The sequence below is a fragment of the Dermacentor andersoni genome, chromosome 6, assembly GCF_023375885.2.
Source record: "Dermacentor andersoni chromosome 6, qqDerAnde1_hic_scaffold, whole genome shotgun sequence".
NCBI lineage: Eukaryota > Metazoa > Arthropoda > Arachnida > Ixodida > Ixodidae > Dermacentor > Dermacentor andersoni.
In genome coordinates this window covers 27962834-27980871 of record NC_092819.1, presented here as the reverse complement: position 1 = coordinate 27980871, position 18038 = coordinate 27962834, and the positions used below count along the sequence as shown (strand labels likewise).

The 18038-nt window shown below is 49.8% G+C and overlaps 1 protein-coding gene across 3 annotated transcripts in view; it reads right to left on the bottom strand.

Moving 5' to 3' along the window:
* Nucleotides 1-18038, bottom strand: part of LOC126521422 (uncharacterized) — a 198266-nt gene that overhangs the window by 44389 nt on the left and 135839 nt on the right. For all 3 annotated transcript variants that reach the window (XM_055066004.2, XM_055066002.2, XM_055066003.2), the window contains exon 2: nt 217-3621. In XM_055066004.2, the coding sequence (XP_054921979.1) occupies nt 217-3621 (3405 nt within the window). The remainder of the gene's footprint in view (nt 1-216; nt 3622-18038) is intronic.

Here is an 18038-nt window from a genome sequence, read left to right as displayed (position 1 = left end):
TTTGCGCGTGTGTGTGTGCGTGTGCGTGTCAGACAAACGGGACTCGAGCGGAAAGACCGAGTTTCCTCGGACACACGGCTGACAGTACCACTTACCCCTTATATTATAGCATGGGGGCTTCAGTTTCACCCAAGGAGGCTTATTGGTTTCCCAATCTTTTTTGTTCGGTTCTATAGACGTACTAGGAAGTGACGTTACAAAATTGACACTGCTTACCAGCGTCCTCATCGTCCTCATCGTCGTCGTAAAAGTCGGCCGCTGGGTACGGCGCCGGCATCCGCACGTGCCCGTAATCCGGGCACGGCGCCGATCGACGCCCGTCCAGGCAATGTCCTCTGGTCAGCGGCCGCTCCCAAGAGTAGAGCCCGGGAACGCGGTGCTCGCGCACTTTGTCGCCGCACTGGCTGCACATCACCGAGTCCAGGCCCCTGCTCTCAGGGCTGCGCGGGAGGGAGCGCGAACGGCGCCCCCCAAGATCCCGGTGCCTCATCCAGATGTCCTCGGCCGAAGTCGCCACCTGAGCGGAACACGCCGCGTCCAGTATCTCCCAGCGGACGCGAGAGGCGCGCTCGCGCCGACGTCGGTGGTCGGTGCTGCCGACGCCGCCGACAATCCCCTGCAGTTTTGGGATGGCACCGCCGCCGTCCGGCTGCTGCCTCGGTGCCTCCGGCGGGCGCCTACGAGTCGTGATTTGCGTCGACGTCGAGCTGTCCGTCACGTCGGTGTCGTCATTTCGCGTCGGCTCGCCCTCGACAACCGCGGCGCTCTTGCTGTCGGAGTCGGTCGGGGTCGTCGACAGGTTGGACGCGTGACTTGTCGTCTCGAGCGAGGTTTCTGCTGCAGCCGACGGCGGCAGGTCCATGTTGAAGCTACACGACGTCGTGGCACTGTCGAAACTCGGAGTGGTCACTTCCGAGTCAAGATACTCGGAGGACGAGTAATGGAACGGTTCTTTAGGCTGGTCGGGTGACAGCGGTGTCAGCCGCTCAGTCGCTGCTGGCCGTTCCTGTGATTCTGTTTCTCCTGCCGATGCCGGCTGCTCTAATGGCGGGGGTCGTCCTTCTGAAGGTGGACGTTGTTCAAGTGCGGCCCGCCCTTCTAACGGCTGCCGCTCTTCCGTGGGCGGCGGCAACGGAGGAAGCGGAGGAGGTGGTGTCTCTGGTTTGCTGATAGCATCTGGCACCGGCGGTTGGTATCGTTCAGTGATTTGCTGGTCAGAGTTGCTGTTCTCTTCTGACACCTCAGACACGGTAGACAGCTCGTCGTATTGTCGAATTTCGGAGCGGCTTATCGCGTTCTGGACGTCGCGGAACGTCATCAATGGCATCATGATGGGCTCCATGTCGTCGCTGTCTTCGTCGTTTCGAGACGAGCACGGTCCTCCCTGATCGAAGAACGACGTGCGCATCAAGTCGGGTGGCTGGTGGGGCGGCGCGGCGCATTCGGAAAACTCGTCGGCTTGGGATGCGGGTATGCTGTCGGCGTCTCTCTCCAAAGCACCTTCCTCATCGTCGGACTTGTCTGTCCTGTCTTCATCTTCATCATCGACTCCTTCAGCGCGTCCCAGCGAGTACTCGCCGGACTCCGATGAGAGCACCTGCTCTTCCTTCTTGGTCGATTCGTCTGACGAGTCGTTATGGCCTTTCTCCGTTTCTTCGGAGGACATGGCCGCTTCGTCCGGATCCCGAGTCACGTCTCTCGAGGAAGCTTTGGGGGAAGGAGTTTTTGTACGCGCGCCATTCCTCGATGAAGGTGAGCTGAAGAGGCTGGCCGATGAAGCTGTCTCGAAGGACGTGTCAGTTCCGTCGCGGCGGGCCTGACTGGTGCTGCTCGTTTCTGTCGACTCTCGAATTTTGGCGGAATGTTCGGTGGCCGTGACGTATTCAGAAGTGCTCTCGCTGGTCGTGTCCTGCCGGCCGGCGTCTGCGTTTGCCTCTCGCAGTTTGGCCGCCACGGCAGGTCCAGAACTGCTGGTGGAACGTTCGCTCCGCGAGGATTCGCGCTCCGTGAACTGGCTGCTAGACGACTCGCTTTCCGGGGACGTCAGTCCCTCAGGCTGCGCGGGGTGAATGCTCCGCTTTTCGTCTCTCCTACTGGATTCCTTGGAAGGGTACTGCTTGGCATTCGACTGGTGTTCCACTCGCGGTCCTGAATGGCAATTGCTACCCAAGTCTCGCCGGCTGTTCAGCACGGCGTCTTCGTGGCCAACGGGGGCAGGTCTCGCACTGCTCCTGGCTTCCCTCAGCAGGTCGATCTTACAGAGCGCCCTGCTGAGCTCTTCCATGTGGTCCTTGGTGCGGGGACTTTTCGCCTCACCGTCTTCGAACTTGTTGGTCATCAGTGAATCCTGCTTGGCTTTTCCATGCTTGTGAGGCTTGGGAGACGGGAGCAGCCTTTGCTGCTTGCTCACCAGGTCGACCTCCATAACGTCCTCGTCGCTGTCGTCGCTCACGGATGTGCCAGCCCGGCGCGCATCCTTGGCCTTGCGCCGCCGGGCTGCCTTGTGTTTAGCTCCGCGCGCCGCCCGCGGCGACAGAGTTAGGTAGGCGGGTAGCGACGCCTTCGTCCTGTTGTAGACGCTCTCGGTCTGCGTGGCCTGCGTCTTCACCAGAGCCCGTCGGCGTCCGAACGAGGCTCTCTCGAAAGAATCTTGGTAGTGACGAGCGTCCAAGAGCCTTTCTTGGGAACCGTCCGGCGTTGATACGGCGCGGCGCCCCAGCGGCGTGGACGTGGCGGCGGGTCCCCCAAGGCTGAGCTCGACGTCCTCCAGTCCACCGGCGACTGTGTTACTGCGCACGAGCGCGTTCGAGTCGAAGCTGACGTGCTTCGGCCGGCGATCGTCGAGCAGCGCGTCGGGCACCGCGACGCCGCCGTCGCTGCGACGCCTCCACGTGGAGGCGTCGTTCAGGGCGTCCACGCTGTGACATTGGCCCAGCGTGACCCTATCGTACTGGAAGCTCAGGTTGGACGGTCGGGAGGCGCATCGCGACACGTAGCTCAGGTTGCTGCTGCTCGCCAGGCTGCCCTGACTCGTGCTGCCGTAGCTGTTGCAGCTCTGCAGCCTGGGTCGTGCCGAGAAGGACCTGGAGTGAACCACGACGCGTACCGAGTCGCTGTCGGCCGCGTCGAGGTTGCTGAAGCGCAACTTCGGGTCCTGCAGGCAGAACGGCTTGGGCCGCCGCCGGAACCCCGAGCTGGCGAAGTCGTCATCGTCGTCCTTGGCGCCGCCTGACTGTGTCGCCGGCGGCGGGGGCGGAATGTTCTCGTCGCTCGAGGCTCGCTGGACGCAGGAGAAGAGCGCCGCGTTGCAGGGGCTTCCGCCGCCTCCTCCGGTGGCTCCCTGCGCGGCCAGGCACCCGAACAGGCTGCGGGCGGTGGCGCCTTTGTCGTCGAGCACGGCGATCTCCTTGCGCGTGATGCAGTACTGTTCGCGGATGTCCTCGCGCGAGTAGATGGGGTGACCCTTGCGGCTTCGCAGCGCGCTGATCTTGCGCTTCATCATGTCATCGTCGGAGTCGTAGGCAATCGTGTCGGCCGAGAGGTCCACCTGGGTGCCGGCGTCCACCAGGTCGAGCGGGGCGGCAGGCCGCAGCGTCAGCCGGGACGCGTCCAAGGATCCTCCTGCACAAAAGAGCGCATGTGCAGTGCGTGAGAAGGATATCGGAGCGGTAGTGTGGCTTGGCACCCGAGCTTTCATGCTATGCGGGCATTAGCCCTCGGAACGGGAAAACGCTGTAGCTTGCCAAGACCGATAAGAGCGTAAGCGCACCTTGCTCACTTGGCTTGTATTCCCCTCATTTAACTCTGACATAACACTTCAGAAAGGGTCTACAGTATAGTAAACGTGTTATGGAAACCTGAATGGCGCAGTTGGTGAACGTTTTCGCATCATTATTAACAAAGTGTGATTATCATTGTTACTCGCAATTCATATAAATCCACGTCGCATTTTCTTTTCCCGTAGATGCTCTTAAACATTTTTACTACTATGCGTGACACATAATTTCGCGAGCTCACTGATTAAGTAATCAGTTGTGGTGTGAATATTCTGTACGCGACAGCCTTCCTTACACAGGACGCTACGCTGCCTTGATTCCCATTGTGTGGAAAATGAAGCAACATCAATGTCTGTTTGCTAAACTCTGAAAAACAGAAGTCACCTATTGATCCATTATTTGGATCGGCATAGTTAATATTGATGGGAGTCCGAGCAAAGGTCAATAAATCCAACTATACCCAGCGTTTTTTATATTTAAGAATACACAATTTTTAAAAATCACCTGTGGCAAGCACAAAATTAGACCTTGAGCTAGATTACACGAAGAGGCAGACATTACTTGCATTAGAAACCAACATCAACCATAAACTAATTGCCACAAATGTACTAATTACGTTTTTAATAACTTATGGATAATACTGCCGTATGCGAATCGTAGCCGGTGAGTTTGCACGGCGTATGTGATTTACCCACTCGGAACAAATTCTCAGGATGGCACCAGTTTCGATATATTAGTTCCCGACGTGTGTGAGGAAATACATTAACTTTCCAGTTATTTTGTGTTTAAACGCATGAAACGGCGTTCTGTAAAAAAAAAGAAAGGAAAGAAAACGGGAAACAGTGCATACCTGCCGGAAGTTTGACAGTGCATATCTCGAAACCAGCGTCAACCTCGGATATCATTCCAAGCGTCTAGCAAGCTCACCGGCTACGATTCGTGAATTACAAGAAGCGCCCGAAAGTTATTAGCTTTAAATTAATCAGTTATATTGTGTTAATTAATTAAGGATGAATTTCGCTTTACTTTGCAAGTAATACCAGCCTCTGCGCGCAATCCACCAGTAGGACTAGAACTGTGCTATCCACCGTAGGCAAAAGAGCAATAATGTCGCCGTATCGCTGACCTCATACGAAGTGCTTGCCTATGCAGGATTGTACACGTAAAAAGATTGCGCTTCCAAGTTTTTCTCAACCAACGGAAATCAGGGTGGCTCATGAAAGCTCACTGCGCCGACCTACATTCAATTGAACGACCGTCGCACACGTCCACGCAAAGTGTTTCCTGGGGGTTTATACAGCTTTTGTGAGGACCCGAGCACAACCCATATAGAACGATGGAATGAAGAATAAAAGGCTGCACTTTTGACGAGTGTGTACACTGTGAGTTATATCGCGCCTGGCAACGACACAAGTGTCATCAACAGAAAACACGATACTTTACGTAGATTTCATCGATTCCCGCGTTATCGGACAAAAGCAGAGGCTATACATCATCAGCCGTCGTTCTGACAGTCTCATATAAAACAGGCCGGCGCCTACTCAAGAGAGAGATAGCGATCAACACACTCGGCGGTTGCGGCGATCGCGGGCAGCTTTATTGCGGTGCAGCAATACACGTTCTATGCGTCGCGTGAGGAAAACACTGTGGGAACAACAACATCTGGACCCAATCATTCCTTTTATGCATGCCTTTTTTTTCTGTATTTATTTACGATCGTAACAAACCAACTGCAGGGTGTGGACATGTGCACGACGGGAAGCAAGTGGGAGATAAATAAATAAATAAATAAATAAATAAATAAATAAATAAATAAATAAAAACAAGGAATGATGAATCGCGAGATGCAGGGTGCAAGTAAATCGTAAGCAGCGAGCCACCGGTAAACAGTTTTCATTTAAATAATCTTCGTGTTCATAAAGATAGTGTGCTGTTCCGCCTATGTGTTTACGTTGCCCGAAATAATAATAGAAATATGTTCCTGCTTACATTGGCTGCATCGGAACAAGATCAGATTTCCGGACAATAAAGAAGAAATACGGAAAGAAAGAACGACAGGAAGCGATATAAGTTTCTGGCTACATCTGAAAGGGAACAGAAATACAGAAGAGAAAAGCAAGAAGAAAGAAGTGCAGAAAGGTGACACTAGAGCCAAACGAAAAAGAAAGGAATAATTATCTGTGTTCGCTAGCGCTTTGACGTTGCGTAATAACACCATGAGATTTGATGAAGTGGATTCATGAATTTTACAGAAGCTAGATGCACATAAATCCGATACACAACAAGTGGGAACACAAAAATCACCAGTCTGATAAAAAAGAAAGAAAGAAAGAAGGAAGGAAAAGCATGTTTTGTTCAATGTGTAAACCAGTGGCACACTAATATTTTCTGAAAATTAATTTGTTTGATAACGTGGGTATCAGTTCTCAAAACTACTTGTCTTGTTTCTACTTGACGCTTTTACCTCTCCTAACTCAAACCACTTCTCTCTGAAGCGGGAAGCTGGGGTAGTTGTTTTGATTATTTTTGACATACCTGCAGCGCCAAAAACACGGAAACACGCAACATGACACACAAACACCCGCACTGTCTTCTTCGTGTTGTGTATTTTCGTTTTTTTTTTTTCAGCGCTGTTTATTATGTAAAAAAATAGCACCCCAGTTTTCTCTTTCTAACCACCAGCCGGTCCTCGAAATATGCACGCTTCCAATATAAGATCATCAAAAAAGCAAGCGATATTGGGCGCAGTACTGGCGCTGCTACAGACACTGTTTGATGCAGTGTCCGTTGCAAAAAAACACCCGCAGCTGCAAGTGAAACAATTTGCTCTGGAGAACTACGTCATTTCAAGGAAATGAAATATTACATTGCGTTGGTTTCAACGTTCTCAAACTGCACGACGAAACGTGGGGAACGGCAGCAGTGAAGGTCTCCGTCTTAATTTTGACAACTTTGGGGTTCTTTAACGTGGACTGCTCTTGCGTTCGGCCCTCCATCGGAATGCGGCCACCGCGGCGGGCAGTCGAACCTGCGACGGCGTATTCAGCAGTAGAATGCCGTAGAGGCGCGTCATGGCGGGTAAACCCTCCCACTTTAATTTCTTGAAGTTTCATTAACCCCACAATGCCCAAACGCCGTTACCCATCAAGGAAAAGTAGAATGACTTGTTCATTTTATCAACGAGCCTACAAGTCAATTAAAAAACTACAAAAAAAAAAGGATCCACTATGATTTTCTTGGCTTTATTATCTGTTGGCTTCGTATAGTCATGGCAGTTTCCTCTTCTTCTTGTTCACTGTTCCCCTTTAAGTTACTTAAAGACAAGCGTGAAAACGCGGCCCCGAGTAGAGTAAAGAAAAGCACCGCACAAATTAACGCCGACTGTCAACTGAAAGGTCCCACAGTGGCTCAAAAGAAGAACTTGTATTAAGAGCTCAAAGAAGTTATCTGCCTAGGCAGATGTTTGACGTCTTTCTTTTTTTCTACGAAGATAAACTTCGTGTCTTCCTTCTTTTATGCGACTTTTCAGTTGATAGTCGGTGCTGACATGTGCCGTTTTGTTCGTTCCTATACATGTGGCCGTGTTTGAAGCTGTCTGTCCTGCCATTCAGTAAAATGAATTCCTAAACAACTTGCTTAACCTTCGGGCGTTCTAGCGCCCCCCTTCATTTCTAGCCACAAAGAGTGCGCTGCGTGCCAAAAAGAACAAAGCAATAAAATGTTATTTGAGTTAAAGGTTAGCTAGCAAATTAATTAACGACTAGGTGGTTTCCTGAACTACTGGCACCCAAAATTTGGCTCTTGCATGCCAAAAATAAAAAATAACACTGCATTAACGAGCTTTGCGCTAAGCTTCCCGTGCTTCAATTGGCATCTTGAGGTGCCAAACTCGGCGCGTAGCCAAGTTTGACAACCTGGACATTTGCCAGTGAAACGTAACGCGAATCGCAGCGCTATTTCATCCTGAGACTGCTGCTTTTACCGACCGCTATTTTTGACCGAGGTATACCTGCTGGTGACACTGCGGTTGTTGTTGTTGTTGTTGTTGACGTTATTCTTGCTGCCTTGGAATGATCATTGCCTCTTGAGCGAAAGGACTGCGGGAATGGCTAACTGTCCCGTGTAGTTCTGGTTTCCTGCTGGCGAACTGTACGACAGCTGTTTTGGGCTCTATTGTCTATACAGCGTTGTTGCAGAGCGCTAAATATACGAATAAACTTACACTCACGGGTAGGAGCGCGGAAAGCAGAAAAGGAGCACTTCGCGTGCGAGCGAGAACGTGACCGGGAGGCGAAGCGTGGTCGTTTTAGTTGGGAACGTTGTCTGTCGCTTGCGTTCATGGTCACGGCAAGAGCGAACGACGTGCTCAGAGAAAGGAAATCAAAAAGGACGGGTCCTCCCCTCTCCGCTCTTGTCGTTCGAGCTGGCCGTAACCATGAACAAGCGCCAGCTCGCCGAATTTTCCCTTCTCCGTCTTTTATTTCACAGAGGAAAAAGAAAGGAAACTTTGTTGAAGAGCAAACGGACATGGCGTATACTTACTCTGTTCGTTCCATGTCTTTTCCTTGTATTTCTCTCCGTCAGTCTAAGCATTTCCTTTCTTTTTTTTCTTCTTTTTGTAAGTTTAGCGCAGAACAGTAAGATATATAGTTGATGCATGTATGTCTTTATTGTAGTAAATACAACGAAACAAAATGTGAAAGCTCTGGAACCGCTCTGTGTTAGTGCGTCGGTTTTCTGCACTGAGTGCCTCAACTTCAATGTGCGCTGTGTTCTTTAATATTTATTTCTCACTTTATTTAACCGCCATCGAGACACGACGATGGTCATTATCCGAGAGTTATTTTAACGGCCTACGCGGCGAGAGACTGCGTCGACGCAGTCGGTGTCTAACGCCCCATTCTTTTAAAATATAACGCCCACTTGCCGGTTATACAAAGACACAAAGCATGCGCGCGCTCGTTGCATTTGGCACTGAAAGCGCCAGCCTCTGACCTCTCTTCTCCCCTCGCTACTGCTATTTCTATGGCAACGAAATGGGATGCGGGCAAGCGCTAGCGGGGGAGAGGAAAAGGGGGGGGGGGGCGTGCTTTGCCTGCTCGATTGTCGCCTTTTTGTCCGTGCCCGTATCAGACTTCGCTGAATATTCCACGTCGGGCGCAAACATCGCGGGCCAGCGACGAGAACGTGACTCCTCGTCGAAGCGTCGTCTTCGTACACTTGGGATAGTCTGTCCTTGCTTTTCTTCAAAAAGAACAAGCATCTCGCTGAAGAGCACACGGCCACTCGGCCACACACACGGCTGGCGTCACTTTTGCTCCCTATTTGAAAATACCCGCTCTAGCGGCGGGGACCAATACGCGCATCGCGAATACAAAGCGCCATTCATTTCTGATCCTCCCTAAATTGGATTTTATCTCCAGTCGCATAGCCCCGTTGCGTTCTTCGTCTCTGTTTTCCGAGAGGTAGAGCCAGCCGCCCGAAATGTTGGCCGGCCGCCAATGCCATGGAAGTTTCTAAGCGCTTGTTTGGAACCGCTGTGCATACGAGGTGTAGCGGAACCTAGGTGCAGAGACGGAAAAAAAGATGGCGGAGGCGAGTACTGAGACAATAGTGGAGAGCGAATGCATTTCCTAGAGTAGGCAGGCGAAAGGAGGCTGGGCCAGCCGACGGAGTGCACTTGTGTTTGGTGCCGACGTTGTTTCCCGCGGGCACCGGCCCTCCAGAGGAATCCCCGCTTGCTTGCTCGGGCTCGCACAGGCAAGCAATTTAATGGGTTGTGCAAACATTCACCCTCAGAAAGGGCGCCCCTCCGTGTATGCCTCAACTCGGGCCGATTCATCGGTCACCAGCGATTGCTCAAGACGGCGCAAGTGGGAAGCCAAAGCGTGTTCCCCGTGCGCTCCGACGACTTCGTTACCCCCAATCTAGCCCAACTCGGAGTCGTTTGATGAGCGAAGGGAGAAATCAGGAAAGCTACGCGAGGATGTTAACGGTTACTTGATTGGCTGTGCTTGTGAATTCGCTAAGACGAAGGTCGCGTTCCTCCTTTCAAAGTGGACGCGATGGGGAGGAGCGAAGTTGTTTCCGCACAAGTTCGCTTTTCTCTCCTGTTTTATTTCTCTCTGTCGTTTTCGAACATCGTGCTACGCTGCGTGACCTCTTCAGTGACGTTCTTCGTGATGCGTCTCTTTGGCAGCGCTATAGCATACGCAGCACTATGAGGCCAAGATTTCCTTTCAGAGTACAACACATGCACTCGATCGCCTACCTCGTTCACTCACTCCCTCGCTCACTTACTCGCTCGCTCACTCACTCGCTCGCACGCCCACCCTCTCACTCACTCGCTCGCCCACTCACTCACTCGCTCGCCCACTCACTCACTCACTCACTCACTCACTCACTCACTCACTCACTCACTCACTCACTCACTCACTACTCACTCACTCACTCACTCACTCACTCACTCACTCACTCACTCACTCACTCATGCGCGCGCACACTCACTCATGCGCGCGCACACCCCCTATAAACTAGCCAATCCAATGAATAAAAAAGAATCAGCAGTGGTTTAGGGTAAATGCGAGCGAATTGCTGTAGCATACGTTGCACCTCTTTGAAGTCCCGGATCAGTGATCTAAACCGTGTTCACCGCATTGCAAAGTGTTATTCGGGAGCTCACTTGACACGCGTCTTGCGTCTTCGAGAGGGGAAGTGCAACTGACGATGGTCGGAGCAGTCCTCCGCCAGTTGTACTATATATATATATATATATATATATATATATATATATATATATATATATATAGATATATGTATATATACACGCACATTTAGGCTATCGTATCCCCTCTCTACATAGGCCTCGTAACATAGATACATGCTTGTTCACTTTGACACTCCACTAATGCTCATTAAATCGAACAATCGATGCACGCAGCAGTATGAGTTTCGCGTTTGGGAACTTTGCAAGCGTAAACGATAAACCAAAGAACATGGGAGAAATAATTTTCTCTAATGAAATTATCAAAACCGACGTCTTGCCGTTCATAACTTAAGTCGCACTAATTCGCTTAGCCGCGCTCGTGATGCACTGACCGTTTTACGGAACGGCTTTACGTTTAACTCGACGGCAGAGGCACTGAATTAGGTATAACGGCTGTAATCAGGCACTCGCTTACCTTCTAAAATTAGTCACGTACGATGTTTCTTTCTCAAAAAGAAAAGAAGAACTACTCCGGCACTTCAGTGGTAGTTTTCTAGCTCCCTGCAAACCAAGAACGTGAATCATTCCGAGCAAATCAATTCTTTCAGAAGAAAAGTTCAGAAAATTACCTTACAACGGAAATAAGCTTAAACCTCACGAAAATGAGGTTGAACACAAAGCTGGGCGCAACTGGGTTGAAGGAAAATGAGGCTATTCAGAGAGAGCGCAGGGTTTTTTTTCTGGGAGGGGGGGGGGAAGGGAGTGGAGGAGATCGTGAGTAATAATTTCGCTTCCCACACCTGTGCTTAGACTGCTCTCGCGTTGGAAAAATAAAGGAAGCCAGGATGGCGAAACCACAAAAAATGAAGCCCGTTGCATGGCATAGTCGAACCCTACAGAGGGGGCGCAAGTTACCACACATACACAGAGCAACGTAGACTAGACGAGAAAAACCTGTCATTTAACATACTTCACCATGCAACTAGCCCAACAAGAAGCGCTCCTCCAATAAGTGCCTGCGAACTGGCTGCGCGCATATTGAACGGCACCGCATGGGAATCTCTCAATGCTCGTGACGAATCCAGGAAACCCGTGGATAACGTATTGAAAGGCACAAATTTGGTGGCGAAGGCACGTGAAATGCACAAGCGCTTGCGTTTGTCCCATCACGTGTTCTTGTCCCCTAGTTAGTGTGCTAAAATGCGCCGCCGTGGAACACAGATACAAACTAGCGCCAACCAGCAGCCTACATTGAGTGGAGCCGAAACGACGCATGCGCCGTCTCGCGTCGTCCTTTTTTCGGGGCGCGCGCCCACTTAGGAGCCTAGTCTCCGGACGTCTTAAACTAAACCTAATGTACTCTTACCGTGTCGACCCATGTTTAGGCCTTAGTAATCCATTGACGCAAGGCGGTATTCTTGTTTTCTACGTGCCACTTGTCCGCCGCTGGTCTGACAACACCGTGCACGTGCGACGTTGCGCTGTAACATCTAAGGATAGACAGCGTTTATCGTCCTTTACGAAGCGTCATAAACACCTACAGAACGAGGAAAAGAAAAGACAAACACGACTACCTACGTAGCGATAAATGAAAGATAAGAGGCCTAACAAACAAAAGAAGCAGCGGGACACGTGCACTTGTTGCCACTCAAAAATTAACGCGACCGACAAACTGGGCAATCAACAATGATGACAAGTCGCACCTACGAAATATGACACGTAGATATAAGGAGCGCTAGCGTAATTAATGGGTACGAACAGATCAGGCGTTGCAGGAGACCATAGCCGGCATGGGCTGTGTAGCTGTGTCAACAGTCGCAAGGGGTAGACTCATTCATGAAACTGACCGACAGCTCAAAGAGGAATAAGAGAGAGAGAGAGAGAGAGAGAGAGAGAGAGAGAGGAGAGAGTAACTAGTAGAGGGGCTTTTAGACAGAGAAGGGTGTAGCGCACTCCTACGGTAGGTTAAGGAATTGGGCCCGGCCATGTCACGTGGTGCGCACGAGCACGACCTGACTGGCAGATCGGTTCTGTAGAGCAAACGAGCTAGACGTCTTGTCCTGGTGCACCGTTTTTTACAACAAGAGGAAAAGGAAACAGGGGCATCAGCCGGACCCACGTCCGGTTTGCGACCCTGCGACGGGTGAAGGGTGTTAGGGAATGAAAAGACAGACTAAAAACAAAAAGAAGAAAGGCATAATGAAGAGGCACCACTGAGGGCGCGTACATATGGATGTGCATGTGGAGACAACAGTCGATGCCCTGAATATCCAATGTTACCTAGGCTCCTCACAAGAACAAGCAGTGGAGTTCGACTACGGACATTTGAAGAGGCCGAGTATATATGTATTAATTTGTGCGCGTGAACGCTGAGAGCTGGATGGGAGCTCTGTTTTACTGACTCAGTTGCATGAGTGGGGTTGCTAGAGGTCATGTGAAGGGGAAACTTACGATGTAGCTGCATAGCGCAATGATTGACTCGGGGTTTATGAGTCTGCCCCCCGTATTTTATAACACTTCTCCACTTCACATTTACCTCGATCGAATGAAGAAGATGATTATTTATTGGTGTCCGCTTTGAAATGCGGGGTTGACAAATATTTACTTAACATAACGAAAGAAATTGATGGCAACGCCGCCCTTCGACAGAAGCAGTCAATACGCTACGCTCGGCTCGGTGCCGCGGATTGAAGATCTTCGAGTCGAGCATCGTTTGAGAATACGGCGGATGTGAATTCTCATCTTGCGCCGCTACATTGCTGAGAAAAAGGAAGTGATTTGCTCCAGCATTGTGGTGTCATAATGCTCGCATTCACGCGTCAAGGCTTAGATGCGCAGGCGTATAGGATTCATCAGATTGAAGTCAGTGAGTATAGTGAGCTTCGACAGGAATGCACGGTAACTTCACTTAAAAATTATAACATTTAGGTGGTTTTTCGTGGTCGAGTTGCTACAATCACATGAGATCTTACCCGTTTCTTTCTGCGGAAGAATATACAGTGCAAAGAGGCGACTTACTTGTGCAAGGTTCGAGTGCTAAAGAAGTCGCAGATTCGCACGAAACTTTTGCATTTGCTATCGTGTAGACAGGTACGCGAAGTAAGGATAGTAACTTTATCGGCCATATAAACTTGCAAGGATTCGCTTACTGACTAAACTAACAAGCATGGGATCAGGCGGGCACATGCACAGGTAAACAAATCCCACTCGATCGGCATTGACATTCCATGTTAAGACACTGGCACGAGGAAGAGCGACAGCAGCCCCGAGCAAATTGACCTTCGTGCTGCCTCTCACTTCAACGCGAACTAAGGGGCGAGAACACAGCACAGATGGCGTTATCATCCTCCAGGCAGCTACGTTCTCTACTCATCGCAGATTGCTTTCAAGAAGGGACCCGCGCGGCTGCGCTCATTGGCGCCAAACGTAGCCGCCGTCGAAGTAGAATCTGCGCGCGCGAGATCACACCACCATCTTCGGCTCGCGCTCGCTCGCTTTCATGGCTTTCATTCGCACCTACGGAACACTGCGCGGCCACGGTGTTACCGCACTGAGACTTCACGCGGAACATCACGGCGACAACGACGAGGGAATGCGCCCGGAGTGTCCACGTAGTTGCTATCGCAATAAAGGAACTTTCGAATTTCCAAGCTATACATATGCAGATAAATGTGCACGTTTCTTTACCGTTTTGCTGTCGCCGGCAAGTCATGCCTCGCAGAAATGTTAAGCTGCGATTTCTGTACAACGCTGCCCCTAAGCTTTGCGTCGAGTCGCCAAGTTGTGCTTTTCGTATAGAACTCCTCGTGACGGGGTTGACCCCAAACGACAAAGAAGCACTGTGCACAATCTCAGTCCTTGCCGAGCATGTCTGGCTTCGTGGGACGCTGTCCGCGCAACCGACGCTAACGCAATGAATCTCGGACACGCCGCGAGGTGGCGCCTGTCGGTTCGCATGCGACGCTGCGAGCCTGAAACGCTCGCTTCTCTGCGGCCTTGGATGTCTCGTGTCCGGTGGTATGGAGCGGCGCGGGCTTTGAAGGAGCCGAGTAAGTGGCGGCGGGCGGCTGTCTTGGCTCTAATTACCATCTGACGTGCCTTGTCGCGGTCTTCCAGGACGTTGTTAGAATAAATTACCTCGTTACTCTCCCACGTTTGTGCTTGGAAGGCCGAGTGAGCTGGAGGCTCGCCGAAAGGGGATGGGGGGGGAGAGGAGACGTTTTAATAGAAATTACACCCTTTACGAATGGATTTTTTTGCAGTTTATGTTGCATACGTTATGCATCAATTACACTGCCTTCAAATTGCATCCTTAAACACAATTTTTCTTTCGCAGACTTAATGAAGATTTACCAAAAGAAACTTGTCTGCAAGATTAGTGGGCTTTAATGCTGGATGTGTGAGCTCATGCGAGCATTCTTAACGTGTTCCGAGCCTTCTTACTAAACACTTAAGCCGGTTTGTGAAGAAATAAAACGAAAGAAAAAAATAAAAAAGATCACGAAGAGTATTCAAGGGTGAAAACATAGCGAGAAACTCTTTATCATGTTGCCAGTAACTTGTGTATGAAGGCTGCACCCTCAACTCAAAGCACGCCCGTACCAGCTTCTGTCGCTTGCCCTCGGCACTCGGTATTCAAGACGTCTCTCGAAATTCGCAAGTGCAGCACGATATTTCTGGACTCGGCCGACATGTTCTGCCACTGCACTAAAGGATCAAATTTCTTACATGCTTTAACTTAAGCTAGAACGTTGCTCGCAGGCTTTTCACAAGACTATATGAACAATGCTAATAGGCGATAAAGACATCCTATAATGGTGGCGCTCGTATATTGGAAGCTCAACCGACGTGTATCTTTGTTGCGGCGCAGACCGAAGGTGCGCGATGACCGAACCGAGATTTGGCTCGTTTCAACGACAAAGCGTCGTTGTCTGTATTTGTGCCATCGTCACTGTCATCGTGTCGTCGTTGTTATGTCGTAAACTCATAAACAATTAAAGCTTAATAGATTATTTCCTTAGGGTACCTCACTGGTTTCTACTGTAACAATGAGTAAGGGGAAAGTGCGTGTGATATCTGCGGCTGCGGAGAGAGAACGGCGACCACTGGTTGCGTCGCTGTCTTTGATTCGGTATACAAAGACAATCAATATCCAATGCATTGCAGTGACTAGCCCATCTTATGGAGACTGTACTAGAACACCGTCCTCACGAATCAACCGCCCAGGAGGCAGCAAAAGCACTTTTTTGCTGTTAAAGAACGACCGAGTTGTGCGAGTGCTTTGGACTACGTGCTGCTGCCCGCGCACTTGCAGACATTCACCTCCTTCGACTCTCCTCTTCTTTCTATTCGCCGCCTGTTCCCGTTCCCCCAACCTAGGGTAGCCAACCAGACGCTTTTCTAGTTGATATCGCTGCTTTCTCTCTTTCCTTTTTTCTTCTTGAGTCAGAAACGAAGGAGTATACAGGGGAAAAAAGAACACGGAGCGTACGTATGTCGGTCAAGTTTGCAATGCTAGACAAACGCAGCCCTGTAAAGAAAAGAAAAAAAAAGGAAAAAAAAGAAAGTAGGTAGCATACACTTACTATGTGAATTAATTTTCATATAAACTATAGTAAGGACGGAAGCAGGTATTGGCTAATTTACAATAGTATAAGAGCAACCAAAACGCTACAAGTTTTGTAACGAAGAATCGACGCAGCGTAACGGCTCTTCAGAATTATTTTATTGTAAACGAGGCAAACCAAATCACGAAAACATAATGTGTAGTTTCTCGGAACTACATGGATCGCGCATGTCGACAATTCTATCAGGAAGACCATTCCAGTGGGTTATGGCACGAGACAACGCCGACGAATTCAATGCCTTTGTTAGCCCAGACAGAAGAAGCACGCTTCGGTGGTTGCGAGGACGACACGGGGTAAAATGAAGGTGAGCAAGCGGCGGGGTAGACGTGTGATGAACCTGCATGGCTCCAGGGACGAAAGTGACAATGTTGACTTCATGTCGCGGTGTCGTTTGTAGCCGCTGACAATGAAAGTGCCTTGCGGTTTGGAACCGCTTTCGAGGGACTGGATTAAATACAAGCGTACGATGCGAACTCAAGCCTTTAAGCACTGAATGGCTTAAGGATGCCGAAATCTGTCGAATTGTGTGCGTTTGGGCTAGCTATTTGATCTACGCAACGATGGGTGTTACAGGCAGTGTACTAAGCTGTAAGGGCTAAACATGGCATGTACACTGACAAAAAAAATAAAGATAATAAGAACCTCAGAACAAACTATAGTTCGTATGATCTAGTGGCACATGAAATATGATTATCCGGAGTGCTAGGCTCTTCCTAGAACTAGGCCCCTCCTCCAGCACACCAGGCTTGTCTATACAGAGGACATGCCCAACTACTAGTATTGCATTTTCCTCACCGCAATAAATCTCCCCTTTCTCTTTCTTAACTTTCGTTTGTTTCGTTTGCTTTTCTCGTGACGTCTTCCGTAGAGTATCTCGGAATCGTTCTTGGAAGCCTCGCATGCGATCTTGCCTTGTGTGTGCAGCAGCTAAGAGTTCGCAGCGTCTTCATATTTCTCCGTTCCGGCACTCAAGTCGAGCTGTAAAAGAAAGAACGCGGCGCGGCTTGTCTCCTCCGTACAGATAGCGTCCTACGAAACTGAGAAGGAGGGAGGGTCACTACGTGCTACACGCTGAACGTACAAGCGGCGGACCGCACTAAGGGAAAGCTCGTAAAAGCTATCTTCCGAACACTCTGGGAGCAATGCGGAACGAATCCGATTGCTCGTGGCAGTGCGGCATTTATGGCTTCGCCCGAGTAATGGTTGCCCATAGAGGGTTCCCCGAAACGGGGAACGATGGAGCCCTGTGGGCGTAGCAACAAGAAGAAAAAAAAAAAAAAGAAAGCAGGAAGAAAGTCAGAAAGAAAACAAGAAATAAGAAAAGAAAGAAAGGCAACAAGTGAACCATCCGCATTTGTGTAGCCATAGTTTCGTAATTATTATGTCATCTAAATGAAACTTTTCTTCTTCCCCATCTTCGAACAGAGAGAAAGGACAAACTAACGACGAAGAAATGAATAAACGACTATCTGATTTTCTTTGCGTACGCGTAGTTATTGCGCCCATAAATGCTGGAGCATCGCAGGGCGTATTGTGAGGAACTGCGCAGTGAAAGCCCGGTGCTTCGCCGTACAAGTTTCGTGCAAGAGAGGTTTTGAAAATATAACCTGGACGGGTAGGCATAAACCACAGGCGAGGCGTTTTTTGTAAATAGTGGGAGTAGTCAGAGATTTAGTAAATTGATGACCTGAGACTGAAAGCGTTTCGACGGCAAAATTAATTTAACCACAAATGGACATTGAGTGGAGTCTCATTTTGTGTCTTATCAAGGCCTATTGGGGGCGTGCTACAAGTATGGCGCAGAGAAACGCAGTTTGTTTATTCAGTTTAGCCTGACAGCTTGAGAAGAGTTGGGGCACGGCATTTCGTTGTGGCATGAGCAACCAATTATTGCTGACCAAGAAGAGTAAGAAATAGTGACATTTTGCT